This window comes from Eptesicus fuscus, chromosome 13 (assembly GCF_027574615.1).
Source record: "Eptesicus fuscus isolate TK198812 chromosome 13, DD_ASM_mEF_20220401, whole genome shotgun sequence".
NCBI lineage: Eukaryota > Metazoa > Chordata > Mammalia > Chiroptera > Vespertilionidae > Eptesicus > Eptesicus fuscus.
The window spans coordinates 59,530,677-59,549,005 of NC_072485.1; the positions used below are offsets into that span (position 1 = coordinate 59,530,677).

General features: G+C 37.4%; 2 protein-coding genes across 3 annotated transcripts in view; one reads left to right on the forward strand and one right to left on the reverse strand.

The window, feature by feature from the left end:
- Window positions 1-18,329, forward strand: part of ANO3 (anoctamin 3) — a 279,163-nt gene that overhangs the window by 207,609 nt on the left and 53,225 nt on the right. Inside the window, exon 15 of the mRNA XM_054725150.1 lies at window positions 744-804. Coding sequence (XP_054581125.1) covers window positions 744-804 — 61 coding nt within the window. The remainder of the gene's footprint in view (window positions 1-743; window positions 805-18,329) is intronic.
- On the reverse strand, window positions 1,132-16,407 carry MUC15 (mucin 15, cell surface associated). 2 transcript variants are annotated; one of them, XM_008148959.3, is made up of 4 exons: window positions 16,160-16,407; window positions 6,868-7,563; window positions 4,246-4,395; window positions 1,132-2,375 (listed from the first exon to the last, which is right to left on the reverse strand). In XM_008148959.3, the coding sequence occupies exons 2-4, from the start codon at window positions 7,535-7,537 to the stop codon at window positions 2,215-2,217; spliced, it is 981 nt and encodes a 326-aa protein (XP_008147181.2). In that variant the 5' UTR covers window positions 7,538-7,563; window positions 16,160-16,407; the 3' UTR covers window positions 1,132-2,214. The 2 variants fall into 2 exon arrangements, with proteins under 2 accessions (XP_008147181.2, XP_054581126.1); XM_054725151.1 differs by lacking the exon at window positions 16,160-16,407 and adding an exon at window positions 13,892-13,945.

Genomic DNA, 18,329 nt, shown 5'->3' on the forward strand with positions numbered 1-18,329 from the left:
ACTATAAACATAGCAAGGGCATTATGCAAATGAAAGGAAGCAAAGGTAAATTAAATGTATACTTTATTAAAATCAAACAGCTCTTGCAGTCCTGAAAATAGTATTCAATAACATCACATAACTGTACATTATCCTATATAAAACTTCAGGTAATGTCTGATTCAAAAACACTTGGACTATATCCTACTGTCAGTGATTTATGAAACTTCTGAAAAACAACTTAATGTGGAATTCATTGCCTCCTATAGCCACTACTGGGCCATGGCCATTCTGGAAGCTATCAGAGAGGAGGGATGGCATTGTGATACCATGCCATTGAGAGTCTGCCTCACTAGTGGAATTCTGCATTTTGCAACTTTCCTAGTCCTGGCTGTTTTGCTAACAAGAAGTCCAACTAGGTATACCTCAACTAAAAGGCTGACTTCTTACAGTTCACACTATAGCTTGACTCTCTGTGGCTCACAAATACTTCCTTGAGGTGCTAGAACAATTTCTAAGCAGAAGGAAGATGGAGTCCAAAAGGAATAAAAGGGAAGAGAGAAGAAAAGGAAAAATGCTGATCCTATACCTCTTCCCAAGAGAAAAATTACATGAAATAGTTGCAGCAACCATGAAGTGATCTGTATCTTATATTTACAAACTATAGAATAATGTGATTCCAAGGGGAAGGGTTTGCAATCACTGGATTATTATAACCAACACTGTGCATTGTCTAATCACAGTTTTGTTTGTTTTCCATTAAGGTGACATACTTGTTTGATAATGGAGGGACAGTCTTCTTTGCTATTTTTATGGCAATATGGGGTAAGTAATTCTCCATTACTTCCTAGCCCTCATTCTCTGAGGCTATTACTGTATTTCTTCATACACGCATTTGCGCGCACACACACACACACACACACACACACACCCCACGTATCAATTCAGCAAAGTCTATTGCTTTGTTTGTCCTCTTCACATATTCACTGCTTCATTTGGAATGTATTTCTTGATCTAATTATTTAATCCCTAAAGCCTTGAACTTTCCTATACTAAAGAGTTGTGTTTGTTGTTGTTTTTATTTTCCTACCAGAAGCAGATAATAATTAAAAACAAACTGAGGGGAAGGTCAATTGGGGGGGGAGGGGGGAGGAGACATATGTGCTACTATTTGTAATACTTTAAACAATAATTAAAAAATAAAAATGAAAAAAAAACTGAAACATGCCATAATCCAAGTTAAACTTTTTGAAACTGATGCTCAGAATTTTTTTATTTGCTTAACATTTCCATTTATCTATTTTTAATCTCATTCATCATCTATTTAGAGATGCAGAATCTATTCCATATATAATTGATCAATAATGTCTAATACATAATAAATTATATTCCTATCTAACATCTTAAAACTGTAAAAATTATGTACAGGTACAGGCTTTGGCTGACTTTTTCAACAAGTTTCTTATTGAGTTTTAAATTACCCAGTTAATAGAGGTGTAAAGTAAATCAGACAGGTTGGAATCCCCATCCTTTGAAGAAAAGCAATTACTTTCCTGGTTAGGGTCAGCTTTCCTAACAGCCTTGTTGAATGCAAAGTAATTGTCAACTTGGCAGTTCAAGGGACTGACCATGTAAGTGCTAAGGCAGCAAAGTAAAATGTACTTAGAAGACAGGTCTCTCACTCCCATTCTCTACATTTCTCAGAAACAGAAGTTCTGTGCCATCTGTCTTTCTAGCTTTAAGTAAAAAAAAAAAAAAATTTACTTCCAATGCTTCTTCAATAGAATGTCAACTGTGATGCATGGCATTAAGGCTACAGGGGGAGCAGTAAAGAATCAATCCATTGATTGATTTTTGGCCAAAACAAAGTATAAATGTAGTTTGGGTTCGCTATTTGAAGAAGTTTTTAAATTAAATTATCAAGGAAGGCAATCAAGGGAAAATCTTTTAGTTTTATGTGATTCCACAAACATGTCTTACTAAGAAAAATACAGACTAAAATACAAATGAAGGTTACTCCACATAAGTGTCAGCATAGCCAAAAATGGCAAGGAAGGAAACCCCTTGGATAATTTATCATCTCTTTATGTTTCTGCTACTAGGCTCAGGCATTTACAGTTCTTCTTGGCACAAGCCACATGACAGAGATCTTGCTTCAGCTTTTGGAAGGTGGGTTGGTGAAAAGGCCAGGATGTAGGCAAACACTTGCCATCTGAAGCCCTTTTCCCCTTAGTTTTATACTGAGGTACGGAGTGCAGGTATGTCATCCATTGGAATACCATCACGTGCATTTTCTTGACCTGCTGGCATGGATGAATCATTCACAGTTGAGCTGTAATAACTAGCATTCCCAAAACTCACATCATAAGGTTCCGGTGCATTGTCTAATCGCAGAACTAAAAAAAGTAACCAAAAAAAGGTATTTTATAAAAGGTATTTCAGTCAGTCTGAAAGATGCATGTGTGCTCAGGCATCTGCCAGACCTTAGGAACTGTTCTAGATGGGTAAGTACATCTGGCCTTTATATTGGCTTTTCAGATACTAGTTTTGAAATTTAAATGAGTAGATATTTTCAAGCCACATTTCTTTCTAAGACTAAGAGGACAATTTAACTTCCAGAATTTACCTGCTGGTGGACCAAAACTAAAGGAACCAAGGGAGCAATCACAACAAAAGTGTAGTAATACTTTGTATCAGGAAGTATAGACATGTCTCATTGTGTTGGATCTCGTGATTTCAGTCTTATCAATTAGTTCAGAATGTTCACTTCTGGCGTGAAAAATACTTTTGTTAAAAAAAGTGAAGAGCATTAATTTTAAAATCAGTGCCATTATTCTAAACAGTGTCTCAGGTCTTTATGGTTGAGCCATTGAACATGGAGACAGGAGAAAACTATTTGTAAAAGCTTGTGTTTTCTGCTGATAGATCCAACTTATCATGTATTTGAGGTTTTATGACTGATGATGAAGGATTTTCTTTTTCAACAGTCAATTATTATTTCCTTAATGAGCTTGAACTTATTTTCAAAGAAAATAAGGAGGTACTTTTAAATACTCAAGCAGTGATTAACTACTAGTTAGATTAGCAATCTAATTATTCAGTGAGGTATTTTCATATCCTAACAATTTCTTCAGCCATCTCTTTAGAAACTAGTCTCCCAGAAACCTGAGGGATTTGGGAGAGGGTCCCTAATCTGTCTTGAAATGAGTAAAGTATGTGGTATGATTATTTTCTTATGCCTCAATCAAAATATATTGAATTATATCAATTTAATAGACTGAGCTTTTTTACAGATGATTACAGTGATTACAAATAAAGAAAAAAATTCTGAGGTTTAAAAAAAGAAGTTTGGAAACCCATGTTGTTCAAATCCATATCCTTTTATTTTGAAAAATGCCACTTTTTTAAATATGTATTGCTAGGAACCCATAGACAGAATTCAGTCAAATTTATAAGAGGTGGATTTGGTTCTGAAAAGGAGCATATGTCACTTATGATTTGAGGTTCTCAAAAATCAACAAGACTTTATCAATGGGACTCACTAGGGTCATTTATTCTTTTATGGAAGCAAGAGTCCCTCCTATAAATCAGAAAACAGTTGTGAGTTTTTTTTTTCCTGAAGTTTAAGAAAGGGAAGACTCAAGCATTTGAAGTGACTTCATTTGTTTTCTATACATTGTATTATTAAGGTCCTACTCAGTGCTTCATTCACAGCAGTTCAGTTTTTTATTCATAGGTATTATGGTTCTTTTTCACCACATGAATTTACCGAATTAAGGTAAATTGTGACTTATGTAGCCAAATATGAGACTCATTAGAAATCCTGTTTTAAAGACTCATTAAAATAATTAATATGAGGTTACTATATCTGTAAAACTTTTGAAGAGCTCCTATTAGAGTATGTCTTTGCTCAAATTACTGCTACTAAACAATAACAACAATGACAATGGATGATTTTGCAATCACTTACTAACAAAACTGCCCATTTTTTCTTAATATCATACCATTATCTTCCAATTTTATAGATTTAGGTTCTGAGATTATTACTTAAAATCAGTTGTTATGCAATGAGCAATAGTTTCAACTATTTTTAAAAAAATTTCTCACAGGTTCATTACTATTTGAGAAACAGAGAGTAGGTCAGAATAAATATTTGGTCTGTTTCTATTGTATGAATCTCTGAACCCTGTCTAGATAATGTAATGACCATTAGCAATCCCCACTTAATGAAAGTTCTGAAGGTGAAGTTCTGAAAGTTGTTTTTACCTGGTTCGTTTCTATCATCATAAAGTCGCCGATGAGAAAATGAATTCGTTTTTCGTTTTCCACACAACAAGTAGCCAACAAGACTAAGCAAGGAAGCACCCAGAATAGCACCTAAAATGGCCCCAAATACTACTCCTGTATTTCTATTCTCTAGAGAGAAAAAAGAAAAAAGAATTTACAAACAAGAAATAGAAACAATTGTTCTAAGTACAGACATATATACATGTGTACCACAAAAAATATTTAACATTTTAAAAAATATTAGATAATGCTGATAGTTTGGTTTTATCAGGAAATATATTTTGCCAATATATCCAAAATATGGATATATTCCATATTCAAGGAAATGCCATGAAGAAACTTTGTCAGGCCAGACACTACTATTCCATTATTTCAAGGATTATTTAGCTTGGGCCAAGTTAAAATATAATTTTATATATATTATAAAGTACTGAATATTTTGGATATATTGGCAAAATATATTTCCTGATAAAACCAAACCTTAAATATTGAATTATTTTGAATTACTTCTAAGTCCTAGTTTTATAACTATGCTCATTAGTCAACCACACTAATAGTACTGAAATGCCATGAGTGTGCTCCATTAGGACATAATTTCTATGTTGAATGCTATGTTATTTTTAATTATTTCTAAGTCTCTGATGAACTTTAATGGTAAAATGAACTTTGAGATTGTTTCTATAATAATTTGAAAGTAAAAAGCTAATAGGAGTAAGTGGGGAATAGGAAATGAATCCACAAAGCTCCAAGTGAAAAGGCATTATAAAGAAAAATCAGAATAATGATCAAAGCAATATATTGTCAGTGCTTTGCACATAGGAAACCAATGTGTAGGTCTGAGTTTAAGAGAACCCAAAATTTCACTCTATCATCCCCTTTACTAAATACCTTATTTGAAGACTATCATCAGTAAACTACTTACTGCTCCATGAACTCAAATTTCGTGTATTTTACTTTTAATATTTCTTAAAATTTCTTGAGAAGCTTACTAATTAGGTAGGTAAAGGGTCTTAAAGAGTCTCTGGTTCTATATGAAACCCTATATATTTAAAAAATTAACCTTCACACTGGAAAGTTAACAAAATTATTACTAAAACAAAAAATGAAGCAAAGTTACCTGGTAGGAATAAGTAATATGTACTCAATATGTATTTTAAGTTTAGAGAGACAAAAGAGATAGTATTTTTTAAGCAATATATTTCTGATGGTATATTAGAGTATGTATGAATGAAACTGATATGTTTAAATTAAAACTAGCCGGGCAGGTGTGACTCAGTGGTTGAGTGTCAACCCATGAATCCAGAGGTCATGATTTAATTCCCCTTCAGGGTACATGCCCAGGTTTTGGGCTCAGTTCCCAATAGGGGGCATGCAGGAGGAAGCAGATCGATGATTCTCATCATTGATATTTCTATCCCTCTCTCCCTTTCCCTCTCTGAAATCAATTTAAAAAGACATTTAAAAAATTTTAAATTAAAGTTAAAATGAAAATATATGTACATAAATTACATTGCTTGCAGAGTTATTGTAAAGCCTAGATTTCAGAATTTAAAACTTCCTGTTCACTGACAACAACTTCAAATAGGAATAACAACTTCAAATAGGAATATATTAGTAGATAGATATAGATATAGATATATGGATGATTTGGTGTTTATATAATTAATATAATCTGTAAATAAGTTCTGTTGGAAATTGGTGAGTTCATAGGGGGAAACTAGTATATTTTTAAGTTTCAGGGAAGCAGAAACATGGTTAGACCTGAAAAAATAAATTATAATGAATTTCCATTAAACATTAGCGATCTTTTTCACTTTATGTGTTAAAGCTTCATGTAACAATCCCTAAGAATGAAACATAAAACTGTCCCCATATTACAATTTTCTTGTGGTGGTCATTAAGTACTAAACTAAAAACTGAGGATTTCCTTTTGTTGAATTTACTTACTTTTTTAAAAAAAATATCAGTGTTCTATTTGCCTGTGATTATGTGGTATCTGATAACTTATAAATCCATTACTTTAATTTTCAAAACCTACATTTATATATTTTAAAGTTCAGTTGTACAGTATTCTTAAAAGCATATGAAATTTCAAGTAGTCTTTCTAAAATTCAGTAAAAAATGTTACACAGTATCTACAAACTGTATCACTACTTCAGTCTTTTCAGCCTACCCTACTTCTCATTTTGTCCCACTTACGTATATGCTGACTTAAGTTCTAAAATCCCTTCACTATTTCCAGTGAATATCATGGTTACCCTTAAAGGGAGAACCACCTGTGCTACTGTGATCACCTCCTTTTCTTTAGTCATGGGGTGGGGGACCTTTTCTCTGCCAAGGGCCATTTGGATATTTATAACATCATTCGAGGGCCATATAAAATTATTAACTTAAAAATTAGCCTGCTATATTTGGTCAAACATTTAATTAACTCCCTCTAATGCCTTGGGCAGGGCCAGACCAAATTTCCCGGGCCTTATACGGCCTGCTGATCAGACATTCCCCGCCCCTGCTAGTATTGCATAGTCTATAGTTGTAATCTGTATGATTTACATGGAGATTCTTTCACACCAAAGGAAAGTTAAATTTGTTTATATTTACCTTCTTGGGGATCTGATGTATTTGGAAAGATTTTTGAATTATTGGTGAATTTTAAGGTGGGTTGTAGAGTCATTTCCTGGTAGGGAGTAAACCCCACAAAGCTATCATTAGTAATGTTAAGCCATCCATCTGGTTCCGTTGTCATGGGGTTCGTGGTGGTTAGTGCCGAGGGGAGGATGCTAACTGTAATGGAACTGTTGTCAGTTTTCATGGTATCATTGGCCAGGGACCACACTGAGGATACAGCAGATGTAGCATTGGGAGGTGATGAGAAGGACAGAGAATTTCCATCTGTTGCAGATGAGTTCTGAGGCAGTTTAGAAACAAAGCTGTGGATCAAGGAAGTGCTTTCAGAAAATACAGGTGTGGGTCTTGGACTCCTGGGGGAGTCTGTGGTCAAATTATCCACAAAATCTGTTGTTTCATCACTTTTATTTGATGGATCCCAAAGAGAGGAATTTCTTGTCTTGGGGTTGGAAGTTTCTCTATTTTCTTTACCTAAGTTGAAATCTGCTCCACTTTTCCAAGGAACATATTCTTTTGCCATGTTTTTTAAGTCTTCTGCAATGTTTTGTGTTGTGTTTACTTCCAGAGTTTCTTTCCCATGGCTTACAAATAATAGTAAACTAAACAAGGTTGAAAGCAATAGAGTTTGGGCTGAGGTCAACATTGTAGCCTTCTTTGGTATAGGGGAATCTGAAAGAAAATAACAACCATTTGAATTATTAAATGAAAATCTACATTTTTAAGTGGTAAAAAATCTAGATACATAATGCTGAGATGATAATATCATATTCTCAATTCCAAAAGTTTGTTTTCTTTGAATTATGTACTAAAACTAGAACAACTGAGTTCTATATTCTGTATAACATTTTTTTTTCCTTCTTCTAAGGAAATGTCATGAAGAAACTTTGTCAGGCCAGACACTACTATTCCATTATTTCAAGAATTATTTAGCTTGGGCCAAGTTAAAAATACACACACACATACACACACACACTATATGGACTGCTAAGTAAAAATTTTAAAATATTTTTAAAAATATTATAAGTATAGTGTATGCAGAGCTGGCTGATTTCTTCAACCTATTTAGGAAAACATCCTATCTAATAAAGAGGGAATATGTTAATTGGCTGCCACACCCTCACAAGATGGTGGCACCCACAGCCACAAGATGGTGGCACCCAGTCCCCTCAGCCCCACCTCATCCAGCCGGAGTCCCCCAGTCCCCTCAGCTCTGCCTCATCCCACCTCAGTCCCCCAGTCCCCTCAGCCCGGCCTCATCCAGCCTCAGTCCCCCAGTCCCCTCAGCCCCACCTCACCCAGTCCCCACAGCATCCAGCCTCATCCAGCTTCAGTCCCCAGTCCCCTCAGCCCTGCCTCATCCAGCCTGAGTCCCCCAGTCCCCTCAGCCCCACCTCATCCTGCCAGAGTCCCTCAGTCCCCTCAGCCCTGCAGGGAAAGACAGTTGGGGGTGATTGGGCTGGCAGGGGAGCAGTTATGCATCAATCAGGCTGGCAGGGGAGTGGTTAGGGGGCAATCAGGCAGGCAGGCAGGTGAGTGGTTAGGAGCCAGCAGTCCTGGATTGTGAGAGGGATGTCTGGCAGTCAGACATCTCCCAAGAGGTCCCAGATTGGAGAGGGTGCAGGCTGGGCTGAGGGACATCCCCGACCCATGCACAAATTTTGTGCACCAGACCTCTAGTGTTCTTTATAAAGATGTAATTTGGAATATTATGAAAATGATGTTACTGAATATACACTAAATGTACCACTTTAAAGTGAGTCAGTCAGGGACCCCACTTGAAAATATTTTATTATACCTAATTTGAGTTACTTGAATTTGACAAATAACTGTTTTTCAAAATACTTTTTTATGATGCCCTCCATTCTATTAATTTCAGATTAGGGAAATCAGAAACACTTTTAGATTTTAGGATATTTTTTAAATTATATTTCCTTATTGTATCAATGAAGGATATGGTTGGGAGTGTATGTGGAATAAATTACTTAGTTAGATAGTAGCAAAGTTGGGATTTGAAACCATAGTCCTGACCTCCAACCCAGGCACACAATTTTGCCTATAAGTGTGGAAGTGCTACAAATTCATAGCTAGCAGGCTAGGGGGAGAGGTTTTAGAAATTAGATTTATATTAAAATGAAGGCATCTGTCATGCATAATCTATGAAGAACAATCATCATAACAAGCAATTGCTTTATCATCATCATCATCACATCATCATCATAATTACACTGACTTCACATTGTTCTAAATTGAATGATTTGAGTAAATCATTTCAGATAATTAGAGCAATTTATAATCCCATTTTTTAAACACTGGAAAAACAGGGCCTTCTACCTTAAGTACCTCTCAAATACACTAAACACTATCTGACCTAAAATAAGCAGTTAATAGACATTAACTTCATTTCTTATTATCTATACTTATAAAAGGGTAATATGCTAATTAGAGTGGATAGACCAGATGTCTTCTAGACATCCTTCCAGACGTCTTCCAGACATCCTTCCAGACAAAGCCACGGTGGCAGGGGCCAAGGCAGAGGTGGTTAGGGGCAATCAGGCAGGCAGGCAGATGAGCGGTTAGGAGCCAGTGGTCCCAGATTGCAAGAGGGATGTCTGACTGCCGGTTTAGGCCTGATCCCTACAGGTTTGGACCTAAACCAGCAGTCAGACATCCCCTGAGGGGACCTGGATTGGAAAGGGTGCAGGCTGGGCTGAGGGGAACCCCCCCCCCCATGCATGAATTTCATGCACTGGTCCTCTAGCCTATATATTTAAAAGCCTAAGCAACCTTAGGACCAGAACAGCCAGTCGGCCAGTTGCTATGATGCACACTGACCAACAGGGGGCAGACACTCAATGAAGGAGCTGCCCCCTGGTGGTCAATGCACTTCCACAGGAGGAGCACTGCTCAGCCAGAAGCCAGGCTCACAGCTGGCAAGCACAGCTGCAGTGGTGGGAGCCTCTCCCAACTCTGTGGCAGTGCTACCAAGCAGCAGTGGCAGAGGCAGTGGGCCAGGATGAGCTCGAGCAGTGTGGCACCGGCTCAGGCTCCTCCCTGGCCGCCTGCCACTTGGCACACTGCTACATTCCCAAGGGGTCCCAGATTGTGAGAGGGTGCAGGTCAGGCTGAGGGACCCCTCCCCCCACCTCCCCATGCATGAATCTGTGCACCGGTCCTCTAGTTAAAATATAATCTCTAAGTTTCTTGCACTGGACAAAGTTTATAATATCTCACTTGATCATCACATTGATCCCTTCAGACAAAAAGAATAGCTTGTATTAATCATCCCCATTTTGCAGATGAAGAAACTGAGGTTCAGAGTGGCTAGTAATGGAAGCTAGTAAATGAAAGAGGCAACACTGAAAGGCAAGTCTACTGACTCCAACCTAATTAGTTGCTAAAATGAAAAGTGTTTTCCATTGAAACAATTATTATTTTATTTATTTATTTTCAAATATATTTTTATCTCAGAGAGGAAGAGAGAGATAGAGACATCAATGATGAAAGAATCTTTTATCAGCTGCCTCCTGCATGCCCCACATTCGGGATCAAGCCTGCAACCTGGGCATATACGCTGAAAGGGTATCAAACTGTGACCTCCTGGTTCATAGGTCAACCCTCAATTACTGAGCCATTCCAGCCAGGTGAAACAGTTATTCTTTTTTAAAAATTAGGCTATTTCTCCTTTTTAAAAGTCTGAAAACTGATTTTATATTCTTTGAATTAAGCCTCAGAGCTTATTTTTCACTAAAACTCTCTAAAATGACTGAGAAGAAAAAGGAAGAGGTGCTACTGCTATTATTTTGGTCCACTATTACAAACTATTTTTTTAAAGCTCTCCCAGAAATTTTTTACAACTATTTTCAACCTTTATAATTTTTCAGTAGGATCTGAAGAGCTTCTAAGTACCCCTCTGGTTATCTTTTGGTTTTGTCATCCTCCTTGCATAATGATTTCTTGCATAGTGGTACAACTTAAATATACCTATAATACAACCTGCTATACTTTTTTCTTCAAAAGCTTTTAGCAAGAGGCCCATACCTGTGGATTACTGAGGTTTTAGTATATAATATCTCTCATGCCCTATATTAATCACTTCAGAAAAACCTCTTTTTAAGCAAGGCCAGCAGACATAAAAGATACTTATACATGTCTCCAACCTAAACATCCACCACTAACAGAATGGTTAATCAATTGTGTAGATTCATGTGTGAAAATTAAACTAGAGCTGCATACAGAAATAGGGGTGATTATCAGAAATATAATGCAGAGCTAAAATGCCAGTTGTACTGGTGATTCTCTGTATATAAAGTTCAAAAACAGGCAACACTCTACAGTGATGGGCAAACTTTTGAGCTTGGTGTGTCAAACTTCGCCAAAAAACTGAGCATAAATCGGGTAGTGTGTCACTTTGAGGAAAAAACATTATTTTGCGATATTTATAGTTTAAATAACATAAATGTTTCATCCTTGGCATGCGGCCACCTTAGCGGCCACGTGTCATCAAAAATGGCACTGACACGCGTGTCAGAGGTTCGCCATCACTGCTAGAATGTTAGAAGTCCGGAAAGTGGTCACTGTGGAGAGGAAGTATTGGGTGGGCATATAAAGGGCTTCTCTGTGTTCAGGATGCTTCTTGACCTGACAGGGGTTACATGGATGCCTGTATTTGTGATAATTCTGTTTATTTACATTTCATTTACTTCTTTGTCATTACCAAGAAAATGGATTTAGGTCCTAAAAATAACTGGAAAAGATATTGCTATTAAGCATTTATTATATCACATGTTTTGCATTTTTTCCCTTTAATTCTTACTAAAAAAACAATGAGAAAGGGATTATTAATCCTGTTTAACAGATGATTAAATGGTGCATAAAATGTAAATAATATGTCCAAGGACACACAACTAGGGACACAATAAAGAAATAGGGTTAGGCCCGGCTGGCATGGCTCAGTGGTTGAACGTCGACCTATGAACCAGGAGGTCATGGTTTGATTCCCAGTCAGGGCACATATCTGTGTTGTAGGCTTGATCCATAGTGTGGGGCGTGTAGGAGGCAGCCAATCAGTGGTCCTCTTTCATTATTTTTTAAAAATATATTTTTATTGATTTCAAAGAGGAAGGGAGAGGGAGAGAGAAAGAAAAACATCAGTGATGAGAGAGAATCATTGATTGGCTGCCTTCTGCATGCCCCCTACTGGGGATTGAGCCTGCAACCTGGGCATGTGCCCTTGACTGGAATCAGACCTGGGACTCTTCAGTCTGCAGGCCGACCCTCTATCCACAGAGTCAAACCAGCGAGGGTGGACCTCTCTCATTATTGATGTTTATATATCTACCTCTCCCCTCTTCTCTGAAATCAATACAAATATATTTTTTAAAAAGAGAAATAGGGTTAGGATTCAAATCTTGGCATTAAAGCTGTTAATCACTCAACTATGTCAGAAAAGTTACAAAGGAATACAGAATTTGGTACTTAGCTTGCTTGATAGAATTCTTCCCATCAACATTGTCTTAGCACAGCTTTTACAAATTGTATTTTAATCAGAGCAATTTATAATCCCATTTTTAAATACTGGAAAAATAGGGCCTTCTACCTTAAGTGCCTCTCAAACATACTAAATACACTTTTATCCTAATTTAAGAAAATTGCAATAATTGTCTCTATGTGTTCTAGATGGACACCTTTACTGTGTAGTTTATAGATTAGCATTAACAAAACAAGTGATTTCCCCTGGACCTATGTAAGCTCACCAACATTTCATTAAACTGATGCCTCACCTAGCACATTTAAAATGTGATTCCATTTAGTTTAAAAATACTCACATGGACCTTTTCAAAAACACCCTTCTCCTGTGAACTCTGTCAGGTTTGTGGCAAACATTATAGTTGGTTGTTTTGTTTTTGTTTTTTGTTATCTACTACCAGAGATCTGATTAGTTTATGGACTGTACTTGGCCTATATTACTATTATTATGCAGTTTGATTTGAGTTTTCTGTGCCTAAGCTTTTTGGTTATTTTATCTTCCTAAGGAAGTGGTCACTAGAGGGGAAAAACATATCTTAGCTGTTCCTCTAACTTTCTCATAATGTTACATGAGGAACATGGCATTGAGTTTTCTTGTTCCCTTCCCATAATGAGAATCCACATATCAGGAGTCAACAAAGTGAGCTTTGTTGTTCCTGTTTCCCTTTGCTTGTAACATTGAGCAATCTAGAGGATCTCACTACCCTTCACCCAGCTTTCGATTGCAATGTGAAAACCTAAGATATGAATACCCCAAATGGGCTAAGCATGCTGTTATTGTCTATAATTTATCTCCAGGGAAAATAAAGGGCAGGGAGGGATAAGATAGAATGCTGTAGGCCTGGCCGACTTGGCTCAGTGGATAGAGCATCAGCCTGCGGACTGAAGGGTCCCAGGTTCGATTCCAGCCCAGGGCACATGCCTGGGTTGTGGGCTCGATCCCCCAGTGGGGGGCGTGCAGGAGGCAGCTGATCAATGATTCTCTCTCATCATTGATGTTTCTATCTCTCTCTCCTTCTCCCTTCCTCTCTGAAATCAATAAAGAATTATTTTTTTTAAAGAAAGAATGCTGTAAATACTACTTGCAGTTTATTTCTAAATTAATACCAGTGTGGGGAAGGCTTTTGTGAATATTGATTTATTCATGTTGTCCAAGTGTGGCAATGGGGGACAACTTTGTTTCTGTTCCCTGGCTTCTAAGAGAACCACCTTATAACTCTTCCTCGGGTCCCTTCGTCTTAAAGGGATAGAAGCAGCCAGGAATTAAATCTTAGCCCCAGACTTTTGCTGGAGCAAAGACTAAGCAATTTTATTTACATTCAATCTATTCTGAATTGAATAAGCATGTTGTAAGCAGCAAAAGCTAATGGAAGTGGTACAGGAGCTTCAGAAGGCAATGAAATAAAAGTTTACTCTTTCTCTTTGAACTTTCCTCTCAACTTGTCTCTATCTCTAGAATTCAGATACTTACAGGATGTTGCATACTTGTTATGCAAAATTAAGTTATGCCTGATGATGGTTGGTATGCTTGTGTGTGCTCAAGTTCATCTGTCAACCAGGTGCAGTGTAGAGGGAGACAGAAGGTGGGATGAAAGAAAAGTGAAGTTGTCATGGAAGAGAAATTAGAAATTCAGGACAACCAACCAGATAGCATCATTCACTCTCCTGTTCTTTGCCCCTTTTTGCCCCTAAGTGGGAATTCCCAAGAGGAATTTTGAGGGTGTAACATAGGAACAAAGCTGAGATCATTACAAACACACAAAAAACTTCTAAGATTAGAATTATCAATCATAAAGGGAACAGAAAAAGAATTTCCATCCACTTTGCGATAGCTTAAACACAGATTCTAATCCTTTCTATATATATTGAAATGTGTGTGTTATTTCTAGTATTTAATAACTTGTAAAATATACTTTCAGAGAGTGTGAGTTTCACTGTTTTTGAAATAATTCCTTTACAGGAGAAAAAGAACACTATTTTCTTCCTTTCTCTGGTGCTGGCACTAAAAAGTGGTTTCACATTACTACTTTGCATGGAGGGCTGCAGGGGTGATGAGAGAAAGAGAGAAAGAAAGCAACTGTGGCCATTAAGAGAGGCAAATCCACACTCTCTGTATATAATTTTGCTTCTCCTTAAATGCATAAAGTCATTATTCTGCCCAGCGTCCCTGTTCTGAGTCATACCTATTTTATACCAAGCTTTGGAAGTAAGGAAGTATCCTGCTTTGTGTCAGGTAATCAACCCTGGCAAGGGAAGAGAAATGGTAGTCATTCTAAACTCAATCAAATCCAGAAATTTTACATAAAAGCATTAGTTCAGGTATGCTGAGGGGATAATATAAAAACATGTTTTTGTAGTGAAATAACTGAAGAGTATTTACTGTGCTACTTCTCTCTCAGTTGCTTTTGATCACATCTAGTTATAGCTTTCAGGCTACAAAGTAAGACAGAGGGTTTTGTTTGTCTTTGTCATGGGAAACTCAGTCTGACATGTAGCCAGTGTCCCAGGCAAACCTTGAGTGTCACTATGTGTGGCTTTTTCAATCTTGGGCAGTATTTTACTTTCCTTACATGAAAGAGCCACAATAAATGAGGACATAAGAAATGATGCCTCTATATAAGCCTCTTTTATGAAGGGTGAGAAGACTTAACTAAGCACAAAGTAGGACTGTACCTGAGAACTATAGGCACATCACTGTACTTTTATTTGCTTTAAAAGAAAAACGGGGAAAAAGAAGAAAAGAAAAAAATACACAACCAAGTTTCAGAAATTTGTGAACATTATCTAATTTAAACCATGGTATGCATAAATGAAGAAAAAAACATATAGACTGTCATACTCCCTGCTAACTTGGGTGTTCTCAGTCATAAACGTCAATACTGAAATAATTAGGTAAAAGAGTATCATGCCTAGAAAGAAAGAATGATCATGTCTCCAAAAGAAATATTCTGGACCCAGATTCTCAAGCATGGGCTTTACAGCCTTCTGTTAAGTTTCACTGTCTAGAGAAACAGCCTCTATGCATCAAATAGAAGGTGGGCAAACAGTAAACCAACATCTCACATAGGAACCTTTCATAGCTACAACTGAAACTAATTTTAAGAAACTGTATTTACATATTTCTTCCTTGGGATGCCTTCTGTAGCAACTGACTTAGCCTTTCTATCTCCGATGAGTGGTGGACATGTGTACCCACCATGCTAAGTAAAAGTATATACACAATATTTTGCCAATCTTTAAAGAAAATCTTTGGGAATGTAATTCATTGTATTAGAAAATTGTTGTTTTAACTATCATATTCTAATACCTTAGCAACAACCTTGAAGCCCAAATGCATAATTTAAATCTAAATATTCAATTTCTATTCCTGCTACAATTTCCACTTTAAATGTTTTAAAACTTTTACTAAGATATGACCTGAAGACTCTCCTAGTATGTTTTAAGTAATGTTTTCACTTTAGCTCTTCAATTGGTTTAGTCATCTAGCAAATTTGGCAGTAATTCTTAAAGTTAACTCACTTGACAGTGCAAATGCTCATTTTGAAGGTAATTACTTAATGAAATAGCTACCTGTCTTTACAAAGGTCTTTATAGCTACTTCTCCCAGACTGTTCTGACAAAAGTTGAGCTCATTTTTATTCTCTTTGGAAAATCAATGAAAGAGAGAGGGGCAGACAGACAGACACAGGGTTGGGGGAGGGAGAGGTTCTGTGTAACCCAGCACCCAGCACAAACTTACCTTCAAGTCTAGGAGGTGTTTACAAACAGGAACTGAAATGTCACAGCTGTCCTGGCTAAAATGAGTCTGCAGTGCATTAGAGAAAGCAGATGGGTTAAGTGTGGCGCCGTCCCACTAAGCAGGAGGGTGCCAGAGAAACAAAATTAGGAGGAGCTGGCTGTATCTTGCTTGTGTAATGCAGCACCCAAGAACCTGACTGACCTGCTTCTCAGCTGTCAGCATGAAGATACCACCTCCATTCAGGCCTTAAAAAAAAAAAATAAGTCCAACCCTCCAGCTTTCATAGGTTGGTTGTTTTGATTTCAGGGCAGGCTAGTTGTCTTAAGCGGTGGCAAAACAAGGGGCATTTATTTCTAGCCCTAAGTAAAATAAGGACAAAGACTTTGGTAATGTCCCTGGTGTTATCAGGAATTTTTGACCCATGCTGGGTTCCCACCTTGCAGGTGAGGAAACCAAAAGGAGTCACACCCCGCACCTGTTGCTGTGTGTTGCCTGCATGTCGTTCTCTTGACTCAGAAACAAATCTTTCTTTCCCATAGAAGGATGTTTTATCTGTGAACTTAAAACCTGAGTGGAGAAAATGTAGTGGGCTCAGTGGCAAGGAGCCTGGTCTGCAGTGCAGTCAGATCAGTTTTAGAAACAGTTACACTTAACACAAAGTGAATTGATGTGTATTGGAATCCTTTTGAAAGCTGTAAGCTTTAAGTTAGAAATAATCACCAGGACTGAGATGGGGTTTGTTGCTGACTTTCAGAAGTCTGGAGAGTACCTGACTCAGTCTCAAAATGGCCACATGATCCTGAGTAATCCTGGGAGCTTTCTCGGTTAAGTGGTTTCCATCCTGTGTTCTCTCTGCTTTCACTCTCAATTCAGAAGCTGGAGAGTTTCAGAAGTGCCCAGGTAATGCTTGATTAAATACGAGAGTTGAATAACAACCTGGCACACTTCCTTCACTTCCTTTCAAGGCTTATGAAAGGGAGAAGAGTGAAACTGCGCTTTCTGGGATATTCTGCACATCAATATTTGGGGGCTGGCGCCAAGGTCTGTTCAGCTCAGTATGCCTGAGGTTCATGCTTAGTTTCTGTTGTGCCTGCAAGGAGATAGGTTTCCAGTTGCTGAGAGAGAAAATGAAACTTTAGCTAAGGTCCAGGAGCTTCGAGTTGAATGCAAAGAATCTGCCCAGTTAATTGGCCCCAGGAAAGAACAAGGTAATTCTATAGTTTTCAATTTTCTGAAGCCCAAAGGCCCTTTTAGAGTTTGATTATAAATTAAGCCAACCCCTAAAAGAATGTTCACTCAAAGGATATTTAAGCTGTAACTGCACTGGTATGAATAAAAGCAAGTTAAATTTAATCAAACAGCTGGTTACTAAGCAATGGCTTAATAGAATTCAATTGGTTCTTTTCAGATCAGTCAGTTACTAGGAAAAAAATTCAAGTGAAACCATATTTTATGTCCGTACTTAGAGAACCAAACATGACGTGGCAGGATTGGGTGTGCCACCCCCTTAGGAGTTTTCCTAAGTACATATATGAATATCATTACCATTTTCTGACTTGACCATTAATGATGGCCTATACTAAACATAGAAATTACAAGGCAATTTTGCTAAAATTCTCTGCTTTCTCTGCCCTATGGCCTCAGAATCCTTTTCATCATTGCTTTCCTGATAATCATAACCAAATGATTAGAACTGACCCTAGAGATAGACACCATTTACCCTCCTGTCATGAGCATACTGGAAGAAAGTTAAAAATGCAAACTGTGGGTAAATTTAATGCCTTAGTTATTACTTTGCTCATTTAGTTGTGATCAGAAACCTTTTTGAAATCACCTGAGTTGAAGTTAAAAAGGATTTCCTTAGCAAACAAGTCTCACTTCGATACATTTCCAGGTACATACCATGTTCTAGGAAAACTATTCCCATGTTGGATCTTGTTTCGACAGATTAACTCAAGCAGCTGAGATGACATGTAGTGTAATGCTTACATATTTTCTTTTGTCATTACCTTCTGTGGTGCTTTACATCTGGCACTCACCAACTGCTTCACACCCATTAATTAAGTTTCACAATACATATTGGAAGAAGAAACACCTTCTCTTTGTCTGAAATGGTAGAATCACTCACCAGTGGACTTTCCAGAACACGAAACACATATTGTCACTGACG

Coding starts and splice junctions, on each gene's coding strand:
- MUC15 (XM_008148959.3), bottom strand. CDS start 7,537: ATGTTGACCTCAGCCCAAACTCTATTGCTTTCAACCTTGTTTAGTTTA. Junction 4,396..6,867: donor TACATCAGATCCCCAAGAAG/GTAAATATAAAC, acceptor TTTTCTCTCTAG/AGAATAGAAATACAGGAGTA. Junction 2,376..4,245: donor TGATGATAGAAACGAACCAG/GTAAAAACAACT, acceptor TACTTTTTTTAG/TTCTGCGATTAGACAATGCA.